Genomic DNA, 21602 nt, shown 5'->3' with positions numbered 1-21602 from the left:
GGGGACAGATGGGTTTAAAGCGTTTCCCAAATCAAAGTTTTAAATGAACACAGCCTCCTTCCCCCTGTCACAGTTGATTATACCAAGCATGCTTTTCAAACATCTGAGCTGAGTAATTTCCATCAGCCAAACTCCACTTGAGTTAACACAATAGTGTGTGTGAATTGTTCCTTTTCATTAATATTTCTGTATAAAATCCTTGTGGCCTTGCAGCAAACTCCCCTCTCTTTGCTTTCAGGAGTGAGTGTGAGAGAAAGGCAAGACAGAGTTAAAGGCTTCCTAACATGTGAAGTTTGACAATCCAAGTCTTTGAATTAAATGCTTGAAATGCTGGAATTAGACACCTCCCTCTGGCCATCCCATCAGTCTTCTAGCATATAACATGTATATATATCTACAGAAACCAAATTTCTGACATGCAAGCCAGACCTTTTGATTTATACCAATTATGCCACTTCCACACATCAGGGTTTTTTGAACAGTCAATGCATTTGTTGTGCATTTGTATTAATGTCTTTTAATGTATTGTGGTTCTGTTTCTGTTATTATCCTGATGCCAGCTGAGAGTAATTCCAAGGGAGTTAAGCTAGGATGAAGCTGTTGTAAAGATGAAAAGAATTACTGCATTTCTCTTTAGGACTGATTATTTTTCCCGTGCATCTGAGCATTTATGAATGATTGTCAATTCTGAACCATGTTTTTCTTCCCCAGGATTTAAGAAAAGAACATAATGAGATGAACTGCTATCTGCAAGGTGCTCAAAGCTTGTATTTTAAGGCAGAATAGGCTGCCATTTAGTAAAAAAACAGTCAGCATTTCTTGGGGATCGTTCAGGTTTACCTCCCATTTTTGTATTAAACTTTGCTATGCTTCACATTTTGTTTGTGTGTTTTTATAAATAAGATTCCTAGCTGTGAGTGTTCCTTCCACTGCTCCATGTTGACACTGTAGATTAAACCAGCTCTGCAGTTGGTGCACATTGCTATCTCTTTACTTAGTCCTGTTGGTCTTAATTGATAGGGCTTATTTATGTGCATGGGGAAATTTTTCATATGATTAAAACGCAGTGATATTGGTGCATTCATATTGGTATTCATTTACAGGAACAAATTTGACTAATAAGCATTGATTTTTTTTTTTTTTTTTGCATGGGTTTAAATAATTTTTAGAATGTCTTAGCACAGTTATACTCTCTAAAATTTAACAGATTCACTTCATATTTAGACTAAAATAAAAGTAGTGTTTCACTTAGCAAGTCTTGAGGAAGTGATTCCATTTCAGACATTTAGGGCTCAATTCTGCTTATGACAGTTGAGGAGCCATTACAGAGAGTGTTACAAGTTTTCTTTATTAAACTGACAGAAGTTGGTGCAACAGGGGAGGTTTGGTGGTGGTGGGCTATCTGAATCTGGTTAAAACACTTTTGTTGCAGGAAAATATTCTGGAACTGACTTGGGTCAGAGGGAAAATGAGACAGTGTGCAAGGCCACTTGGCAGGCACGGAGGGCATGTCCTGCCATGGTCGAGGGCTGGAGGAAGCCAATCCAACCCAGCCAGTAACGAGGCAGACTTTCAACCACTGGAAGACTTGCCTTTCAGGCCGGCTTTTACCAGATGCTTTATAAAGTAGATTTGCAACTGTTGTCATGCATCAGGGCATGGCATGTGAGTCTGCACTTGGCCTCTTGTCTTGACACAACATCTGAGAGTGGCTGGAAAAGAAATGAGAACATCATTTGCCGAGATGGCACATGTTTTCATTAATATGCAATCTTGCACCTTATAATAGGATAGATAGCAGTTTCAGGATTGAGTCTCATGTACAGTGGGTAAGCGCAGTGAAAATTAATTTTTTTCATTATCTTGAATGGTAAAGCCATCTGCCAGATACACAGTGGTGCTGAACATTGCTTGCTCCATTTTTCTGTGAGGAAACTAATTAAAAGATTATAGCTTCTGTGTTTAATAGTTGTTCAAAATATACTGGTGGTACTGCTTGCCATTCAAATATCATCATGTTGCAAGCAGCAAAGGGAAAGCATGCTGACACTTCCCTCTCTTTGGGATTCAGTTCATCTCATTTGCTTTCTAATCTGATCTCCCAGGATATCAAACGAGGGCTTTGGTTTGTTAATGAATGCCCAATGTTAAATGAAAGTTAAATGAAGCCAAATATCTGGCAGTGATCGGGTTTACTTTGTGGAAGGCCCTTCTGGTAGTGTCCCAGAGAACTTGTGTTTGATGTCCAAAGGAGAATTGACTTCTTCAGCTGTGTATAAGAGAAAGAGTATTGGCATACTTCAGTAGTTGAATTGACAAGTCATTGTTTCTGTGTGATATTTGTAAACAAAGTCCTCTTACAAGTGTGCTGAGAAACAGTTAACTGCATCCCATGCTGTCCATCTGGAGTGGGAGTTTCCACCCACAGCAAACTTCAGTTGATCTCTTTAAAAACCAGCACCCTGGTATCTGGGATCCCATGTTTTCCTCTTGCCGTTAAGTGAGACTTTGATTTGATTTCCACTGTATTGCAGTTCTATCAAAAATCTGCTCTGTCCTAAAACCGTGAGAATTAAACATTACTTGGCATTTTCAAAGAATTTTGCTTTAAATAATAACAGCTCAGCTGTAGTTCACAATTACAAGTGAAGGAGTGGACTGCATCTCTCAGATCTATCATCCTGACTTTTAAGCTCCTTTTCCCCTTGTAGGTGATATTGCTGGGACAGAGGAGGGAGCTGCAGCTGGCAGAAACCTGAATGAGTGGAGCCCATCTGACCAGTGGTCTTCACCAATTTCAGATAGTATAAGTAAACTGCTGAAGAAGCTAGGTCTGAGACCTACAAGACCCAGGCAGACCATATTAGGAACGGTGATCTAGCACTGAACATGCTTCCACAAGAATCCTCTTCCATTAAGAGGATTTAATTGCAGTCCCAATGAACGTTAGACCCAGCAGAGATTAAACTCTGCCCGTGAAGTGTCGACATAAATGGCTTTACTTTCTGTGTCTTCTTGCTAACTCCTCATCAGTGAAGGCCAACAGACAGCCTCATGAGGTGAGTGTGTTGCATGTTGAGTGCTATTTATTTGCAAGAACTGTGAAGTAAAGAGAAGTTAATATTTCATCTTAAATCTCTTAAGTGTGGATATTTAATTATAGATTGCAGCCTGGATAGCAAACAAGCCATCTGTCATGAACAGTAGGTTTTCACCTTTTTTCTTTTGCTTATATAGGAGAGTAACTTATTAGCATAAACAAGTTGGGAACAAAGACTTTGGAAATCTGCTTTTGAAATGAAATAGTAATAAATTATCTTCCTTCTCTAATTCTGTAAGAAAAGGTTTCAAATTTTCAGAATTATTTCTGCTTTATCTGGCCCTTGCAGGAAGAAATTACTGTTGTCCAGCAGTTTCACCAGCTGCACTTTTATATCATGTGTGGGGTGGTTAGGGGACTTAATGTAACTAAAATGTGAATCATACTTGTGACTTTGTGTATTAGGTATGATATTTTTCTTACTGGAATTAAATTATATCTTGATTTCTGTGTTTTCTACAGCTTGATAATAAAAAAGTCATGAACTGCCCCTTGGTGCCCCTTCAGGCATAGCCCCTAGCTTCGATTGCTTCTTTTGAAGATCACTATAGAAATGGTCTTTGCAATGTTAGTCCCATCCTTCTGGGAGCAGTTAATCTCCCTTGAAAACAATAGGCCTGTCTTAGGGTAAATTGGAGAGCAACTGGTTGCAAACCTGTTGCAGATTTTGTTGAGAAATAATAGTTTTATGTCTTCATCCATGTGCCATGGCACATACACCTTTCTGAATGAGAGCAGTTTTATTGATAATAAAGGCATTATTTAAGCAAAATTGACAATATTTTAAGAACCCATGGCAACTGATCCTAGTAGGATTCAGAAAAGAGGTCACACATAATGAGCAATTGATATTGAATTCTTTACTTTTATTTTTTGATCCAGCTTTGTGTTTACTTGAGATGATTCATTCTTCCAGTGAATTCCTTCCAGGAAGGATTCCCCACAATCCTCAGAATTTTGCTCTGTCTCTGTACTATTAAAGTTCTTCTTTCTCTGTTATTACAGTCTCTTTTTGGCTGAGATCCTCCTTGATTCCTCCCAAAGGATCCTTTTAAAAAAGGAAATGCAAGAGCAAAGCTGCTTATTATTGATGTTCACAAAGAGAATTGCTCTAGTAGTTCTTCACTTCCAAAAAAATTTTTAAGATGATATGAAATGCAAATTTTCATCTTTTCAACCAGGGAACTTGAGGGTTTGTTAATGAGGTCAGAAGTAGTGCAGCTGTTGCTAAAATGTGTTTTGTTTTTAAACCTTTGCACTGGTTTATGGCAAAGCTCAGATGAGGCTTTGTGTGAAGGTTTAATAAGAACTTGGAAAGCCGTGTTTGGGTAGCTGATGGGCATAAGACAGTCTCTCCTAGGCAATCTCAAAAGAAACTACGTTCTTATTTATCTTGTTTGTGTGTTTGTGAATGCCCTGAGGTGAGGATGAAGAGGGGACTTCACATCAAGCACTGTGCTTCAAAGGGTCTAATACTGCAGTCTTCTGGGAAAATTTGGTGGGTGTCAGGTAAGGACAAAGAATGTGAACAGATGAGCAAATGCCAATTACTCACCCCTTTTGCTACACAGAGCATGTTTTTGAATGGTGTTTCCTAAACTGTTTCTTTTATTTATTCTTTAATGTGAAATAAAGCACGAAGAAGAGATGACAGAATATACACAGCTCTAACATTGTATGTAAAAGACTGTGTGTAGGCCTCAACAGATCTGCTTCAAACACATCACTAAATAACATGCAACAGAGACAGACACCAAACGTAGGTTTGGGTACTGGAAAACAGAATTGTGCAATGACTGGGCAGAGCTGGATGTCTGATCCTTCATTGCAGACTTCTGTGTCCCAGTATTAGTTTAGTCATCTCTCTCTCCATCTGTAACCACCTATTTGAGCAGTGAATTCAGGAGCAAATCAAAGCCTCTGGTGGAAATAAGTCTGAAAACTCAAAACTGTTTCTCCACCCACAGGCAGTTTCCCTACCAGTTGAAAAGAGTGTTAATGATAACTATTGCTACCCTGTGGATCTGCTTCACTTCCAGGCAGAACAGGCTCATGATTCTTTTACTGGGTGGACAGTTTCTCCATCTATATGTCAGGTTTGCTTGGAACTGTCTGTGTGGAGCTTGAGCACGTTGTTCACTTACAGTATGTCTTTTTGCAGTGAAGTGTCTGGGATTAAATAACAGGCTGATCTGGGACAACTAACGATTATTTACAGAGGAGGAGAAAGGGTTGAGGAATCAGACAATAACCATAACGTGATTGCCAAGAGAGGGGACATCTGGTCTGTTGTGCCCTTGCTTTATGAAGAAGAGAAGCTGCCCTGAATGGAGCAAGATGAGGTGGGCAATAGATGTTTGAACCACTCCAGCTATAGCTGAAACTAAGTTATATGGGGCTTCTTTTTTCCAGCTAAAATCCTGACAAAGTTTTGCTGTCAAGGTGCAGGTTCCTGTCTGCCATGCAGTACTTACTACCAGAGTGGTAACGTAGTGACTCAGTGATAACATGAGCAGTGGGAGAAGAGGTTTTTGTGTGATGAAAACAAGGATGTGAGTGGGTGTGTGCTTGCCAGGCAGTGGTATATGACTGCAGCTAGCATGGTCCTGTGAAGCTAGTCAGCTTGAAACCAGCTAAGAGCTGATAAGAACCTCCCAAGCATTGACATGAGCAGTGGCTGAAGCCCATACATGTAGCTATGCTATAGCCAGTTCAGGTATGCCGTTACAAGGTGTGAATATGCCTTAGATTACACAGCAGATCAGTCAGCGTCCGGATCATATCCTACCTTCTCTCCTGATTCTGGTTTTGTCTTGCTTTGTTCTTCTAAGAATTCAGAAAATGCCTCCAAGGTATGCTCTCCAGCATAGGCCACTTCCTGTAAAGAGTTTTAAAGTTAAGTATTTAACTCTGTACACAATATCCTGGAAATAACAGCATAATCAACTGGAGGATTTCAGTTCTTTATGCTGACCAAACTCTAGACTTCGCTCAGTTTAGAAAGCAAGGGCAGAGGCACAGCAGGCCCCAATGTCATCTGAAACTCAAGTGTAAAGAAGAAATAGATGAATATCCCCAGGAAGAAAAGGATTTGTATAAAAAAACTTAACTGTTATTGACAGGGTCCCAGACTGGTACTATACAACTACTGACATCAGTGTCTTTTCTGTGTTTAACAATAAACATTTACCAGATATTTTGAAGAGCGGAGTCTTGATATTCAAAGCTGTCTAAAGATTTTGATGGAAATTCAAATTCTGAAAAAGTTTTGAAATACACAGTCCAGAATTATCAGCAGTTGCCCAGCTTGAACAGGAGGAAGATGAGCAATGACATTAATTTTTCTTCTGAGGAAGTTTAATGGAAGAAGCAATTCAGTTTAGAGCTTTTAAATTCTGTGAGTAGGTCTAGTCACTGTAAAGATCCCCCCCAAATACCTTTGCTCTCTGGAAGTATAAAAGGATCTTGCACAAGTCTTTTAACAAAAAGTTGTAGAAGCTCGTGTGCATGACACTGGGAATTGTCTGCTGTTGCCTGAGTATATTTAGAAATCGGCAGAGGCCTGTTCTCACTTGGGTTAAGCTCACTTAACTCCCACTGAGACCAATAATGGTCTGTTACTTTACACTTGTTACTCCTATGCTTGATTTGAGTTCAAAGGACTGTAAACAAAACGGCTCCATTCTCTGGTGAATTTACTAAAAGTATACACAGGTTTGGTATTTCTGTTCAGTAAGGTATTCTCTTGTAATAAAAAAGTGTGGCAGCCTTGAAGTTTTTTTTTATGTTTGCAAGCTTAAGTTTCTTGAGGAAGATTATTTGATTCCTCCAGAGTGATTAATAGGCTCAGATGAGTCTTGATTTTTATCAACTTTGATGATGGCTGGAACAGCAGTTTCTCAGATCCCAAAGACCTGTAAAGCCAGAGAAGCAGCTGATACCTGCGCTGGTTACTGAAGATATGTGTCAACACTTCTCATTAGAGTAATCAGTGCATAAGAGTATGTAAATGTTATTTTTCTCAGTGAATCCATTGAAACAAATAGAATCATCTTAAACCCATCTGAAAGGCTGCATGTTTTTCTCTTAAATTTGGAGTGGATGACACAGTGGATGAGTTGTTCATCAGCTTCACAGATGGAGCTCAGATGATGCCTGGTCACTCCCTCCTCCTCGTAATTCATCAGATTCAGTCTCTTGTTCCTGCAGCTCTGGCTGTAACTGTTCCCCAGCATAGAAACACTCAGATGGTGCTTTGGAAAACTGAGCACATGCTTAAACGCCCAGATATAGATCAAGGTCTCTTAGCTCATGCAACTGCACTTAACTCCAGTTAATCTGAAGTGGCTCCTGATTTTAAAATATTGTCATGCATCTAGTTTTGTATCCACTGAAAGTAAGAAGATAACTTGTCATTAACTTCAGGAAAAGCTGAACCTGTTCTTAAACAGACTAAAGAATGACAGTCTGCTGGAAAGAAGTTAATAGCCTGAAGTCCTAGCAGGTACTTTTGTTCGGAGGAGGGTAGTATCTAATATGAGCACATCAGGTGAGACTGCTTGGAAGGGACTGCACAATAATGTGTTCTGCCCATGACTTTGCCTTTAAGGAGGTGTAAGGGTGTGTGTGGTGGCCAGAGAATGTGATAAACCAGTTCTAGAAAACAGCTTTCGGTTGTTTTGTTAGCCACATTTCCCTTGGTTTATCAGGAGCAGGTTCAGACTTCTTTACATGCATTTTGATGTGCTTTCTAGTCTCCTTTATGTGCATTTTGATGTGCTTTCTAGAGTCTTCTGGTAGTTATTTCATCTTTAGAGTTCCTACTGCCTCTGCAGTTCAATTCATCCTTAGTCCTTAATGCAAAGGATTGGTAGAGGTAATTGGAAAGGTCCTGTGTTTGCATTTCTAACACTAGCAAAATACTGAAGGCTAGAAAAGATCTCTGTGTGAAATTAAGGTTGCATCAGGTGTTGTTGTTGGACTGTATATATTTCCTGTTCCTCTTTTTCTCCATTTTGAACATAGCAGTTTCTCCTCAGCTCCAAGCCCCTTCTATCGCTCTTTTAATGGCCAGAATAAGGGAGTAGGGATTGTAATTTTGGGACAGTGCCTAAGCAGTGAAAAACAGGGTAGATACTCTGAGCCTTGACACATTGTGATACTACATTTGTATACTGTGCTCTGGCTTTGGTTAACTTTTAGAAAAGGACAAGTATATATGGGAGAATTCCTGGTATAACTGCTGGTTGTGTGGGAAATGACTGAGAGCAGTTGCAATGACTGCGTATTAATGGCTTGAGTGTGTCTCGGATCATTTATGACTGTAGTGAGTAAAGATGCCTGTGGCCAGCTGTTCATATAGTGCCATAAGAAAGAAGGCAGGAACACTTGGGTCTGCAGGACTGTAGGCATCTACAGGGCACCTGCACTGGTAGTCAAGTACAAGTTAAAATCTCTGGAGTTGAGGGAACTAGTATAAAAACATGGTGCACAGGGAAGAGCTTGAATTTCAAATACTGTTTAATTCCAGGGTATTTGCAAGTATGAAACAATCCCTTAATAGTTAATGAAAGTTGTTACTGATATTATTTGACAAACTGGCATTTATTATGAGCATTTAATGGGTTTCTGCTCTTCTGCATAAAGACTAAATACAGTGTGAGTGTGCAGGACTGCAGTTCAATTCATTAGAAGCTGTGCATGCACATCCAAGAGGAAAATCTCTCCCTCAAAGATTAAATGAGGACATGGGCAAATGTCTTAGAATTTAATTTAAGTTTAGGACTAAGAAGAAAAATGAAAAGCTTAGTAATGTCTTAATTATAATAGTATCTTAGAATTTAATTTTTCTTTTGCTTCAGAGATATTTTCTTTTTAATTAGATTATCTACATGGATGGAAGAATGTATTTAACATTTTTCTTTGCCTCCTCTTTCAGCAGCATTTTCTGATTATTGTGTAACATAGCTGATGCATTAGGTAGCATACTGTAAAGATCGTTGGTCTTGACAATAAATATTTATTCCTAATCGAGGCTGTGATACTGGAATGAAGTAAAATTACTGGCATAAGTGTATAGAAGAAAGTTTGGGGATTTGGGTTCTATGAAAATGTAGAGGATATAACAAGAGTAGTACCAGCATTTTAGAGGCTATAGTCATACCTGCTCCAGAAACAACTGGCACAGCTTATTGTGTGACAGTACATCTCTTGTCATGGTTTGAAGTAAAAAGACACTGCAATAGTGAGGAGGTATCTGTAAGTTCACTCTTGAGTTGAGACTGTTGCTAGAACCCAACAGGCAGATTGGAGGTTGTTAAACAGCAGAATGTAAGGCTGTATTGACTTGTAGGTCCAAGCTGGTAAATGATACATGGGCTCTTGACACAGCCTCACACATAAAAGACAATAGAAGCATTTCTCCTCTAATTCAGGTTCTTGACAGCAGTGAATCCAGTGTTGAGTAGATGAGGACTAAAGTTTTCTTGCTTAAAGGACTCCTTTCTCACCCTGACACGTGCACACGTCCTAACACACACATACACACACATATGTGTGCATCTGTGTCTCCATGCTCTTCCCCAAGAGCTTCTCACCTGGTAACCTGGTCCAGCAGGAAAGAGTCTGAAGAACGGATAGCGATCTAATCCAACAGACAGTATGTCGTTTGCTGTGACATCTATCTTCGCAATGATTATGTCTTTGCGACTTTCATATTGCTCTCCTAGCTTATCCCAGATTGGCAGGAGTTTTCTGCAGTCATAGGACCAAGGGGCATCTGCAAATTTAAAAATGAAAGTAGAAGGATACAGTCTGGCAGAAGAGCGTGTGCTGGTGCAATCACTGGGACCCATTTAGCCCTTAAACTTAGTGTGCTGGTTTTGGCTGGGATAGAGTTAATTTTCTTTGAGGTAGCTAGTATGGGGCTATGTTCTGGATTTGTGCTGAAAACAGCATTGGTAACACAGGGATGTTTCCATTACTGCTGAGCAGCACTTACACAGAGTCAAGGCTTTTCTGCTTCTCTCACCACCCCACCAGCAAGGAGTTGGGAGGGGACACAGCCGGGACAGCTGATCCCAACTGACCAAAGGGATATTCCATACCATATGATGTCATGTTCAGTATACAAAGCTGGGGGAAGAAGGAGGAAGGGGGGTGACGTTTGGAGTGGTGGTGTTTGTCTTCCCAAGTTACCGTTATGTGTGATGGAGCCCGGCTGTCCTGGAGATAGCTGAGCTCCTGCCTGCCAGTGGGAAGTGGTGAGTGCATTCCTTGTTTTATCTGTTAAACTGTCTTTATCTCAACCCATGAGTTTTCTCAGTTTTTACTCTTCTGATTCTCTCTCCCATCCCACTGGGAGCAGTGAGCCAGCAACTGTGTGGGGCTTAGTTGCTAGCTGGGGTTAAACCATGACACAGGGTTTTGGATTTCAGTTGTGGTCAGTATCTACTTGAAATCTTTCACCCCTCATGAATTTCATTAGTTTTAACGTAGTGATAACTAGCTATTCACTAATGCATTTCTGATTGCAGTGCTGCTTTAGCTCTGTGTAGCCTTTTATGTATATTATGAGCACACAACACTCATCATATGACTTTGCTGGAGAGGCATGCCAGATGACCAGTACAACCCAAGTAAGTCTAGCATTATTCTCATGGGGAATTACTTGCCAGAAGCACAAAATGCTTTCTGCATACTAAAATTAACTCTGTTCATAAACTGTGCTATATTTACACTAAAAGGAGGATTTTGAGGTATGGTGGTGTTTTGACTCTGAGCACTGCACTCATGCAGGTTAGCAAAAAGGCAAACTGCTGAGAACCCAGTATCCCCTTAAGTAGAATGCAACACAGTCGCAATCCTTCAGTCATGAGAACAATGCTCATACTCAGTTTAGATGGAATTAAAATTTCTGGGGCACTTTCCTGAATACACTACATCCCGTTTACCAGCCTTTCATTTCCAGAGGACTTGGTTCAATTCCTGCTTAGATCAGTTTGTTCATGATACTGAAATGTAAAAATTACTTGCATGAATGAAATGGCTGCAGCCAACAAGGAGGATTGCAGGAGCATACTACCTTTAATAATTTCTGAGATTCAGGGCAGTACAGCTAGTTGTCTATGTTAATGGTGCATGTTTGCTCTACTGAAGTTACTAAGGCATGAACTAAGCCCTGCTGGCTGGTACAGGGATAGGGCAGTGGTTTCTTGCTGGGAAGAGTCAAGCAGAAAAGCCACTTCTCTTGCAGACAGAGGAGGGAAAAAAGAGTTACGATTTGCTAAACCGCAAGTCCTCTCTGGGATTTAATCCTAGAGCATTATAACCAGACAGACTCACTTAACTCTCTCTCTCTGTCCTTGGAAGACAGCCTGACTCATACTGTACAGCAGGCTGTAATGTTCCATTGTACAACATGACGTTCTAGTGTCATTTTGTCTTTCAACACTGAGATTTGATACGGCCTTGACAAATATTTACTAAAGGGATCCAGTGTTATTCAGTGCAACCCTAAGTCAGCAAAGGTATCACAATGTTTCCATAGATATGACACAATTTTTTCTTCAGTGCTTTCATTGGACAACAAAAATTCATTAAACTTGGCTTCTGTTAAGTGCAAGGATTAGTATGGCATGTAAGTATGAGCTTTCATTTTTCACTTCCAATTGTCAAAGCAATTTAAAATCTGAATACAATAATAACACTTACAAAACATAACAAACACAGTCGTGGTCTTATTGAAGACAATCCTGTTGAAATTCTTCCCAACAAGCACTTTGACAGGCATCTTGTCCCAGTCCTCTGGAATTTCTTCACTAGAGAGATGTAGCTAAGCAGAAACAGAACACTGCTGTGAACATTCAGGGAGCACTGAGAAACAGTACTCCAGCTCAAGTTAATGTGAGACTGATGGGACATTTCTATACCTAATGTGCACTACTACTCTGTGTTATTTTTTTATATCTCTATATCCTAGCCAGCCTTCATGTGCTTCCACCTTCTCTCCCTTCAGCATGGAGCTGGAGTCTCACACTCCTGCGTAGTTGGTAGTCGGAATTATTTGTCCCTGTCTTGGATACAAACTCCATAGTAGATTGTCAGAAAATGACCCTTTGGAACACATTTGCATTCATTGTCCTGAATGCTTGTTGCCCAGTGTTCAGAAGCTTGCCTGCTGAAAAACTTACCTATTGTGGGCTCTCAAAACTGATACAAAACACACAAGAAAGTGTGCATTGCTGCTTAAATCTCTGTGTTCGCCACCAATCACAGTCCCTACATGACTCCTACAATTTACAGTATATTAGCAGGCAACTTCATATTATAGAATCATAGAATGGTTTGGGATAGAAGGGACCGTAAATGTCACCTAGTTCCAACTCCCCTGCCATGGGCAGACTTCCACTACATCACGTTGCTCAAAGCCCCATCCAACCTGGACTTGGACACTTCCAGGGAGTTTCATTTCTTTTACACACAGTGCAGTAGTAGAAAGGCACACATTCGCCACGGAAGCTGTTCCCTGGAGTGTGCCATTCAAGCAGATCTTGGTAGAGAAGAGGTGACATCCCCACCTCTTCTGTCTTTCTGCCTCCCTTCAACATTGAAATTAGGATCTACTACTCAAATCTCTTAAATTCTGCCTTTTCTCCTCATGATGGAAACAAATCACCCTGAAGAGCACCAATACATTTCAATGTAATTTTCACGAGTGTGGAGGAGGATGCCTCATTATGACAACAAATACTATATTTACCAATGGGAATGATCCCCCCTGTGGAAATTCACTCTGCTAAACTTGTTTACAACAAATTCCAAATCTTACTCCACTCTGAAACTGTCAATTTTCTATTTACTGGACTTTTCTGTAACATCAAAATCGGTTGCAGTCATTGTTTGCATCTCTCCCAACTAAGGGACTGAAATATCTCCATTATAGTATTGGAAAGATTGAGACATAGGGATTTTTTAAACTACTAAAATACATCAGCTGAAATCAACTAAAATATAGGGCCACAAATGATTTATCCAGTTTTTACATAGGAGGACTGGAGAACTTTGTAGTCCACCTCAATGTTAAATACAGAGCAATGCTCTCTCAACAACTGTAGATGAATGAGTTACAGTGAGAGTAAATTAATAAACTGATGATCAGAACAGCACACTGTTCTAATTAAAAAAAGAATGCTTTGCAAATTCGTTAGTGTTTTGGCTGGTGTAGTAGAGGAGCATCTCATTAATAATGGACATACCTTTGCTTTTCCATTTAAGTAGCTCTGGCAAAATTCTTTTAGGTTCTCCACAGTCACCTCTTCTGCAGGCATTTTGTACTTTGCATTGCTTGTCAGATTTAGGATTCTCACAGCAGGAACGTCAATGTCCCTGATGCGAAAATACTCAAAAACTCGTCCATTCCTTGTTTCGTTAGTATCCACCAAGACAAACATTATCTGATAATAAAGAGAGAGTTATGCATCTGGTTGAGTCTTCCAGGTTTGGTTCAATCATTTTAGAGAAATGGACCGTGGAGCTTAGCAGTGGGTTAGGATCTAACCTTAAATACAAGGAATTGTGTAGAACCATTTTTTGGTCTCAGTCCAATAACCAGCAGCTCTGTGGACTTTATCATACCTTGATCCTAGTTAATAACAAATGCTAAAGCAGCCAAAACAAATGGAGCTTTTCCCTATGTCTTTCACAGTGGTTTGCTATCACCTATTTTAGTAACACTTCTGAATTACCCCTCAAAACTCTTAGTGCTCTTCCTAATAATTCTTAACAGGACAAAAGAGCTGAAACACCTATAATCCATATGTCTTTATCAATACTAATGTGTGATATTTTATTACGAGATGACTTACTGTTCTTCAGCGTCTCACATACTTGAAGCAGGAGTAGCACCACAGTGATTGACAATGGAAAACTGAAATACTTCTGTGTATGACTGCCTATACTTGTTTATAGACATGCAAACACGTGTGCTGCAAGCAAGGCAGATTGCAGTGCAGATGCCTTGCAATATTTCTCGGGTTTTGTAGCTGGTTCCAGCTCTTGGTTCAGGCAATACTCTGAGATCCTCATGGCAAACTATCTTTGGTTGGAAGTTGCTCCTAGAAAGTCATATTTGTAAAATCAGAAACAGGTTTATTTGGAGCAGCTGGAATTAGTGTTGGTTTGTGTGATCTTTGTGTTTTAAAGAATAATTTTTAAGTGGCATTTATTTTTCAGCTTGTGTCCTTAACAAATTCAAAGAATAGTTACTGAAACTGGTTTTAAATGGCTTGATAGTCTTAGAAGATAGACTGACAGCAGTGTACTTTTACCAGTAATGTTGGTGAGTGTTTTTCCATCGATGTTTTGGCATTCATATTTTCAAAGTAGGATTCAGCATTACAAACCTTTCCTCTAAATTCCACAGCAGCAGACTTGTAGTTTTCATAAATTGCATTGAATGTCTCCGAGTTCGTTGGGGTGAACAGCAGGATGTGATTTTCAACAGGGACATCAAAAATCTTCACAGATGTCTGGGAAACAAAAGACTCAACATCTGTTCCACTCTTTGTAAGCAGAACAGTGAATCAGAGGCTCAGTGTATCAGTATCATTCAGTTCTGCTATTGCAAATTTTACTTTTTAAGACTCAGTTCCCAATCATTTCCCTAACTGTTGGATTTTTTTTCTTTGTTTTAAAGAAGATAAAGTGAGAAGAATCAGCAGCAGCTGAGTGTTTTCTTTGTTCCAGGAAAATCCTCATCATTATTCATGGATTTTTACAGTCAGAAGGGACTGTTTTGATCTTCTAGTGTGACCTCCTGTATAACACATACTGAAGAATTAATGCTAAAGATGTGCTGAAAGTAAAAGGTGGTGTTACCCAGGGAGGCCCAACTGCAGCAGCTGCAGGAACTAGACCTGCTTCGGGCACTTCCTTCACTTCTAGGTGGCATCAGCAGCTTACGTTTCCTTCCCTGCACAGAACTGCCCTTTTTCTCATGCCACTCCATGATCAGAAGCAGGCATCCCCCAGGCAGCAGGTATTTCCGTGTCTTTCCCTTCCTACCTGCACTAGCAACGATTATTGCTGGTTTCTTTCTTCCTTGTCTTGGCCCAGAGGACCTGGTTGCTGCATGGGAGTGGAAGGGTTGGAGCCAGGATTAGGGACTGACCTTCCAACCTCCCACCCCACCTAGTTGCTGCAGAAGCAGCCCAGGCTCCACAGGAGGGAGGTATTTGCATGCTCAGGCAAGTTCACGATTTGGCCAGCCATGCCCCTTTTCCTCTAAGAAACAACATCCTGCCAGAGGGAAGCATCCTTTGGCCTGGATTAGACTAAAGCTGCCTGTTGGGTTCTGCTGGTTTTTCTAGATGTGTTTAGGGCTGGCCTCATCTAACAAGCAAAAAAATTCGCAAATACTAAGGAGTAGAATTGCTCCCTTAGTCTTCTTCTGCATGGGTTCCTGTCTTTCCCCTATGGCTTTTGTTAATACAGGGAAATACACATACCTCAAGATTATATTCAGTGACCAAATCCAAGGTAAAGGTTTTGATTAGCCTTGTTAGATCCAGTTTGTTCTGTCTGCCATCTTCAAGCACTTCATTATGCACAGGTTTTCCCTTGGACAAATAGTGAAGTTTGTGAGGTTGTTGGCCTTAACTATAGGAGTGAAGAAACTGTCTTTACTCTAAAATATTCTCAGCATTGCTGTTTTATGATCCTCAGTAACTGAAATTCCATAACTTGTAAAATAAATGTCACAGCTAGATTACAGAACACGATTATAGCTAAGATTATAGCTAAAATTCAAGGTACAGCTGACAGTTTTAATTTGCTCAGTAATCTTAACATACTGAAAGATCTTTTCTATATCTATACACACTATCTGTGACATACGCTCACTCAAGATGCCCTTGGTCTGACTACTTCGTACCCTAAATGTTGGTGCTACTTCCTGTATAGTTTTCTTCTTGTTGTTGGCCACTTCTTCTGTTGGGGGTTGGAAGAAAAGAAGATTCCTGGCCAGAAGCAACACAAAGGCAAAGAGGTGAACGTCTGCAAAACTCACTGAACCTGGCAGCATGTCTTGATTAGAATGTGAGTTGGAAAATAAAGCTATTTTAACCATATCCTTAAGTATAAATTAGGAGCCTGAATGTAGTCAGCCAGATTGAAAATATCAGTTGTCCAAAGGTGGTTGTTTGCCTCCTACTTGTCTCTCTTGTCTGTAAATGTGATCTTTTTTGTGTTAAGATGTTTGAATTTCAACTAGGAAATTATTTCACCTGAAAAATTCCCAAACTGTCTTTCCATAGCCCAGAGCTACCACAGCAGCTCGCTGTACCTTTCCTGCTAGGCTTTTGTACTCTTACCTTCTTAAACACAACCAGAGTGTTCTTTTGGATGCCATAGTTAGCACGGACGTCCTCACTGGCTGTCATCCCAAAAGGCATCTCTGGCACATCTCTTGCCGTCTCACAGAAAACTTCCACACGGTCATTGTGAAGTTCCTAGTCCCAGAAAGAGTATTAATTAAGACTGTGTCCTGTATCCTGCTAGGATGTGTAGGAGTGAGCACTACAGGTGAGGCAGGTCCCTAAAGGTTTGTGTGGTACAGGAGAATGTAATTGTAAAGTGGGTATAACTTGCCATGTTTGCTTTCAAGGGGAGATCTTTGCAATAGGGTTGATCCTAGGAGTGCTGTCACACCACTAGTGCATTCACCTTTCCAGATAGTGTTGGCTGGCCTGGGTCAATACAGATGGTGTATGGTCCCTTATGTCCTTCCTGCACTAATCTCATCTGCCCTGCACTCCCCTGGCATTTCTACACTCTGCAGAGACTTCTGCAGATGGGGAAGGATCAGGCCACCAGCTGCTCCCCTGCTGCAGCTTGTCTGCGCAGCCGGTAGGATGTGATGGATTAGAGAGGAGGGCTCTCTGCTTGCAAGAGGACCTGACTGATGTGTTTGGTTCTCTGACTGAGTGCTCTTCAAGGCAGGGACCTTGACTCCTACATCTGTCAAATAGTCACTGTGCTGTCCACCCTCAAACTAATAGTAAATAAGCATGATGAAAGGCAACAGTGCTTCGAGGTTTCATCTGATCAGACAATTATTTCGTGCTAGATGACTAGTAATTTATATGCTGAGACCTCCCAACACATCCTGGCACACACATTTGTGAGCAATCTGTGACTAATAGAAGGCCAAATACAGCTCTTTATTTACTTGGACGCTATTTGTTGGCTTTCACCCATTAAATTTCTGACATGTCCTAGCTCATGCTCATCTGTTGTCATTTCAGCCCCCAAGTGAAATCATGGGAGTCCAGTCAAACACGTCTGCAGGCAATATCTGCTTATCAGCATGGTTCAGGGAATGCTCCAGCATCACTGCGATAGCAAGGGCTTCTCAATCTGGCCCAGCACTGGAAACTGCCTTCCTTCATAAATGGCTGCAAGCAGATTGCTGCAAAGCAAAATTCTGGGCACTCTGAGCATTTTCACAGTTTGTACTATTATGCTGTATGTGTTCACCAGCTCTGTTACTGTGGGGCATTTTGGTAATGAATCCTGTTTTCCACACCCATAAAACTTGGACTATCCACTGTAGCCAGCACATTTGGGACCTTATCAGTTCAGGTATGAGTCCAGACACCGTGCGTTTAACTGGGCAGAGAGATACCAGCATAAAAGTCTCTCTAGTCAGAGAAAATCCTTGATTGAATTTTTCAGATATTAAAGATTTCAAGGACACATTGAAAAAGCAGGAAAAAACTATTGCTATTTTACTGACTTCTGACTGCATGCCTTAACAGCTAAAATTTATTTTGCACTGTTAGACTATTGTTCTGTATCATTCAGCCCCAAATCCTAAGTACCTTATTCTGCTCTGGAAACTAGTAGGAATTTGCTTGAGAAAGGACTACATGAGTTGGATCATATACAGTATAATATTTTGACTTCCTATCCATGCAGATTTCTTAGCTGGCAGGAGCTAAAAACCACAGTTAGCGTGATATTCATGGAGCTGTGCTCTGCCCCCCTGAGTATCACTGAAGTTGTTTAAATCACCAAATGGAAAGATGAAGAAAAGGCACTCCAGTATATTAGACAATATTTACTGCTTTTTTATGGACTTAAGCAGGAGGGGAACACTCCTTCAACAGAACAGCCTGCAGCTATGCGTGTCTATGATTTTACACCGTGTTTGAATAGAAATGCAGTGATCGGGTAACCCTAGATTTTTAGATAAGTTACAACTCTGGGCAGGGATTACAACTTTCTGCATTTGGAGACTCCAGTAGCAGTATGACCCATACCACCAGTGGGTTAAGTCTCTCCAAAGAAAAGGATGGAATTAAGTAAGGATAGGTAGGTCAATAGTTCTGCCTTCTTCCCACCAGCCACCAAATTTGTGATATTTTGGCAGAAGCCCTAAGGATACAGAAAAGTCTGCTGAGTCCAGGGCTGTGCAAACACTGCTGTAGCATCATACTCTCAGAAGCTGCTCTCAGAGTGGTAGGTCTCTGTGCCTGGGTACCTATTCAGGAAAAGTGCTGTGGTGTGAGACGTTCTTACCTCTGCCAGGGGTGCTTATGTATCTGTGAAAAAGTAGATAGAGATGATTAAATTAAAAAAAAATGCAGAGAAAACTGAGGGCTGGGTTTTTCAGGTGAGTTCTAGGTCTTTTGGATGTGTGGGATTTGGTGGCGATAGCAAGCAGTATATCCTGAAGTTGGAACAGAAACCAGTCTTTTGAGTTTTCCAGTGAATTACCTTAAAAAAGCCAATCACTACAAAATCATCAGCATTTATGATGGCTTCAGCCTGATCAGTAGAGTTGATTAAAACAGTGCTAGGTCCTGTTCTTCTTTTCACCCATGTAATAAAGACTGAGGCCTGTCTGACTCCTGTGGAACGAAAAGAGAGTTAAAATGACCATCAAAATGAATGACAGAAATTTCTGTGCAATCAGGATAGAGGCAGTGGAGTTGCAGAAGGATATTGACTACAAATGGACTTGGGCTCCTTAGGACTGAGGTCAAAGCTGATTCAAAGTGGTCTTGGGGCATCCAAATTCAACCTCAGGTTCTAGTAACTATTTAAACTATTGCTGACTCTAGAAGATCAACAGTGGATCAGTACTGTGTTTTCTGGGACCTCTGCAAGTGGGTGTATGTTCAATTAACTGCTTAATCACATGTAGAGAATAGAGGTGAGGAAATTCAGACAAGTAGAAAACCTGTGCTGCAAGTTTTCATGTGTCCCAAAATCACAGTAAGCTATAAAGAGCTATTGACCTGATGTTTAATCCAAAATGGCTTCAAACCAATTGCAGATTTTATTGAACTGTCTGTTCAGTTAAATTAGGTGTCAAAATTGTTCTGTCGGTGCTGCAGAAGGAATCTGATAGGCACACAGCCATGTTAAAATTCCTTTGTGGTGCTGCAGCTTCGCTGTTCAGTTTAGACATAAGAAGCAAAGCTGAAGTGTCAAAGTTGTCCTTTAATTCTGGATTGTTCCACATTTTGGGTTCCAAATTACTGCTACCGGTTGTACTGAGGTTGCAGTCAGTCTGTTTATTTGGTAAATTCTCTTCAAGCTTTCAGGAGTTTTAGGAATCTTGAGTTTCTTTTAAAAATACGTTTTCTAGCTATGATGTTTTCAGAGGAATTGGAACCACAAATTGAGGCTCAGGAGATGGAAATCTCAGCTGTAAGGTAGCCCTTTCATCTCTGTGAGTATGACATCCTTGTTGGACCAGAGCAGAGCAAGAGTCCAGCAAAGGGTTAATGAAAACTATATATGAAAAAGTCTGTATGGTGTGAAGTGCTAGAGTCAAGATGTACAGTACAAGTGGATTATCAAAGGTGTAAGTCCTGGTATTATGCATTTTAGCAATATGACAAGATCAAAATTGAGTCAGACCATTTTAATGCCATCAAGTCATTTTGCAGCAGGCTGTGCTGCAACTAGTTTAAAATACTATTTTCTTAAGGTGAAGCAGGCAGGCATCTGCTCTGGAGTATGTAGGCTGCAGAGCAAAGCACAGAGCAGTATCTAGTGGCCACATAGTGCTTGACTTCTGCTGTCTAAATGCAGAATTGAGGTCTTGCAGCTGATGTCAGCAATATAACCCTTCAGCATATTTTTCATGTGGTTAATCATTCTATTGGGTTGCTTTAAACAGCCTGTGTAGCCTGTTTCTGCTGGGCTTGGAGTTGTAAATTATGATTTTACAAAGCCTAGGGTTCGACTTTCATGCTATGTCCATTGCCAGGACAACCATTCAAAAATTCTCTCTTCCATAAAGTATTTGAGTTAATTTCTTGATTTAAGTGAGGTCTGCAGTTTCTTTTGTGCTATGAAGTATATACCAAGTTCTGTGTGAGAAGTCATTCGGTGGTCGCTGCGCATTTTCAGTTGCCAATTCTCAATGGTTTAAAACTCATACGCAGTAGGTGAGATTTTACTAGTTGTACATAAGCAGTTACCAGTCAACAAAATGTAATTTAAGTCATTATTGGTGGTACATTTGCTCTGAATGATTGATACTATCTTGTAAAATTGCAGAGCAGAAGCCAGTTTCCTAACTTCTTGCGTCTTGCTAGTAAGCATGTCTTATATAGCAGCTCTCTGCTGAAGGGTGACTCTGTGTGTTGTGTTATGATACACCGGTTCTCACAAGCATACCTCTCAAATAGGTTTACCGGTTTAAAAGAGGTTTTCTTGTCAGAGATATATTTAATCAGAGACTGAAGGTAGGTGCTTTTGCTCTCATGTACCAGCACCTCTAATAAAAGTTCAGTATGGCAAATCACGCTTTCAGTGGTATTTGTGCAGAAGCTGCTGTTTGCACAAGTCTAGATGATGGGAACTCGGTAAGAAATTCGATAGCAAGGAGGAGCACGTTACTAAAAATACTGGAGATCAGCTTGCAGCAGCAGCAGCCACAGGGGGCTCAGCGGTTAAAGAAATCAGAGCACTCAGTTGTGTACAAGCTCACAGAGGCAGATTTTAGGTTCCTTTTTTTGGTGGTTGTATTAAACTTCAGCTGTATCTGCTCAGAGTACACTAACAGATGCTTGTCCAAGTCATGCAATTTTTGTCAACTCTGTAAAAGCTCATCATTTTAGGGAAGAAAAAAATTAAATATATTTCTTGTATATATTTTCATTGAATGAAAAACTCCAGTAATCCCAAAATTGCTCAAGTCAGTCTTATTCCAATATTGTCTTTGCTTAATAACTTTCTGTAAAAGATTTCAAACTGTTCCATGGGTTTTCTGAGCCACGTAAGAGCTCCCTCTGATGGCTAAATGGCAAAATTCTTTTCCTTGACTTACATAGTATACCTCTATATTAAGGAACCTAGTGAATTCAGAGTTCATTGTTAGACACACAGAGTGTTGCTCCAGCCTACATCTGTAGGCACACTACCCATGGGAATTGCAGTGAACTAGAAGGTTTGGGACCAAATTCTTGTTTCGTGTAATTATTTA

The 21602-nt window shown here is 40.4% G+C and overlaps 1 protein-coding gene across 1 annotated transcript in view; it reads right to left on the bottom strand.

Moving 5' to 3' along the window:
* Positions 1 to 4076: 4076 nt before the first annotated feature.
* The window catches only part of PDILT (protein disulfide isomerase like, testis expressed), a 30072-nt gene continuing 12546 nt past the window's right edge, over positions 4077 to 21602 (bottom strand). Inside the window, 9 exon segments of the mRNA XM_074885515.1 lie at positions 4077 to 4148; positions 5889 to 5978; positions 9697 to 9878; positions 11813 to 11933; positions 13357 to 13554; positions 14503 to 14628; positions 15607 to 15717; positions 16471 to 16608; positions 18878 to 19011. Of these exon segments, the coding sequence (XP_074741616.1) occupies positions 4077 to 4148; positions 5889 to 5978; positions 9697 to 9878; positions 11813 to 11933; positions 13357 to 13554; positions 14503 to 14628; positions 15607 to 15717; positions 16471 to 16608; positions 18878 to 19011 (1172 nt within the window).

The sequence above is a fragment of the Strix uralensis genome, chromosome 16 (assembly GCF_047716275.1).
Source record: "Strix uralensis isolate ZFMK-TIS-50842 chromosome 16, bStrUra1, whole genome shotgun sequence".
NCBI classification, from domain to species: Eukaryota; Metazoa; Chordata; class Aves; order Strigiformes; family Strigidae; genus Strix; species Strix uralensis.
This window is presented reverse-complemented; position numbering and strand designations above follow the sequence as displayed.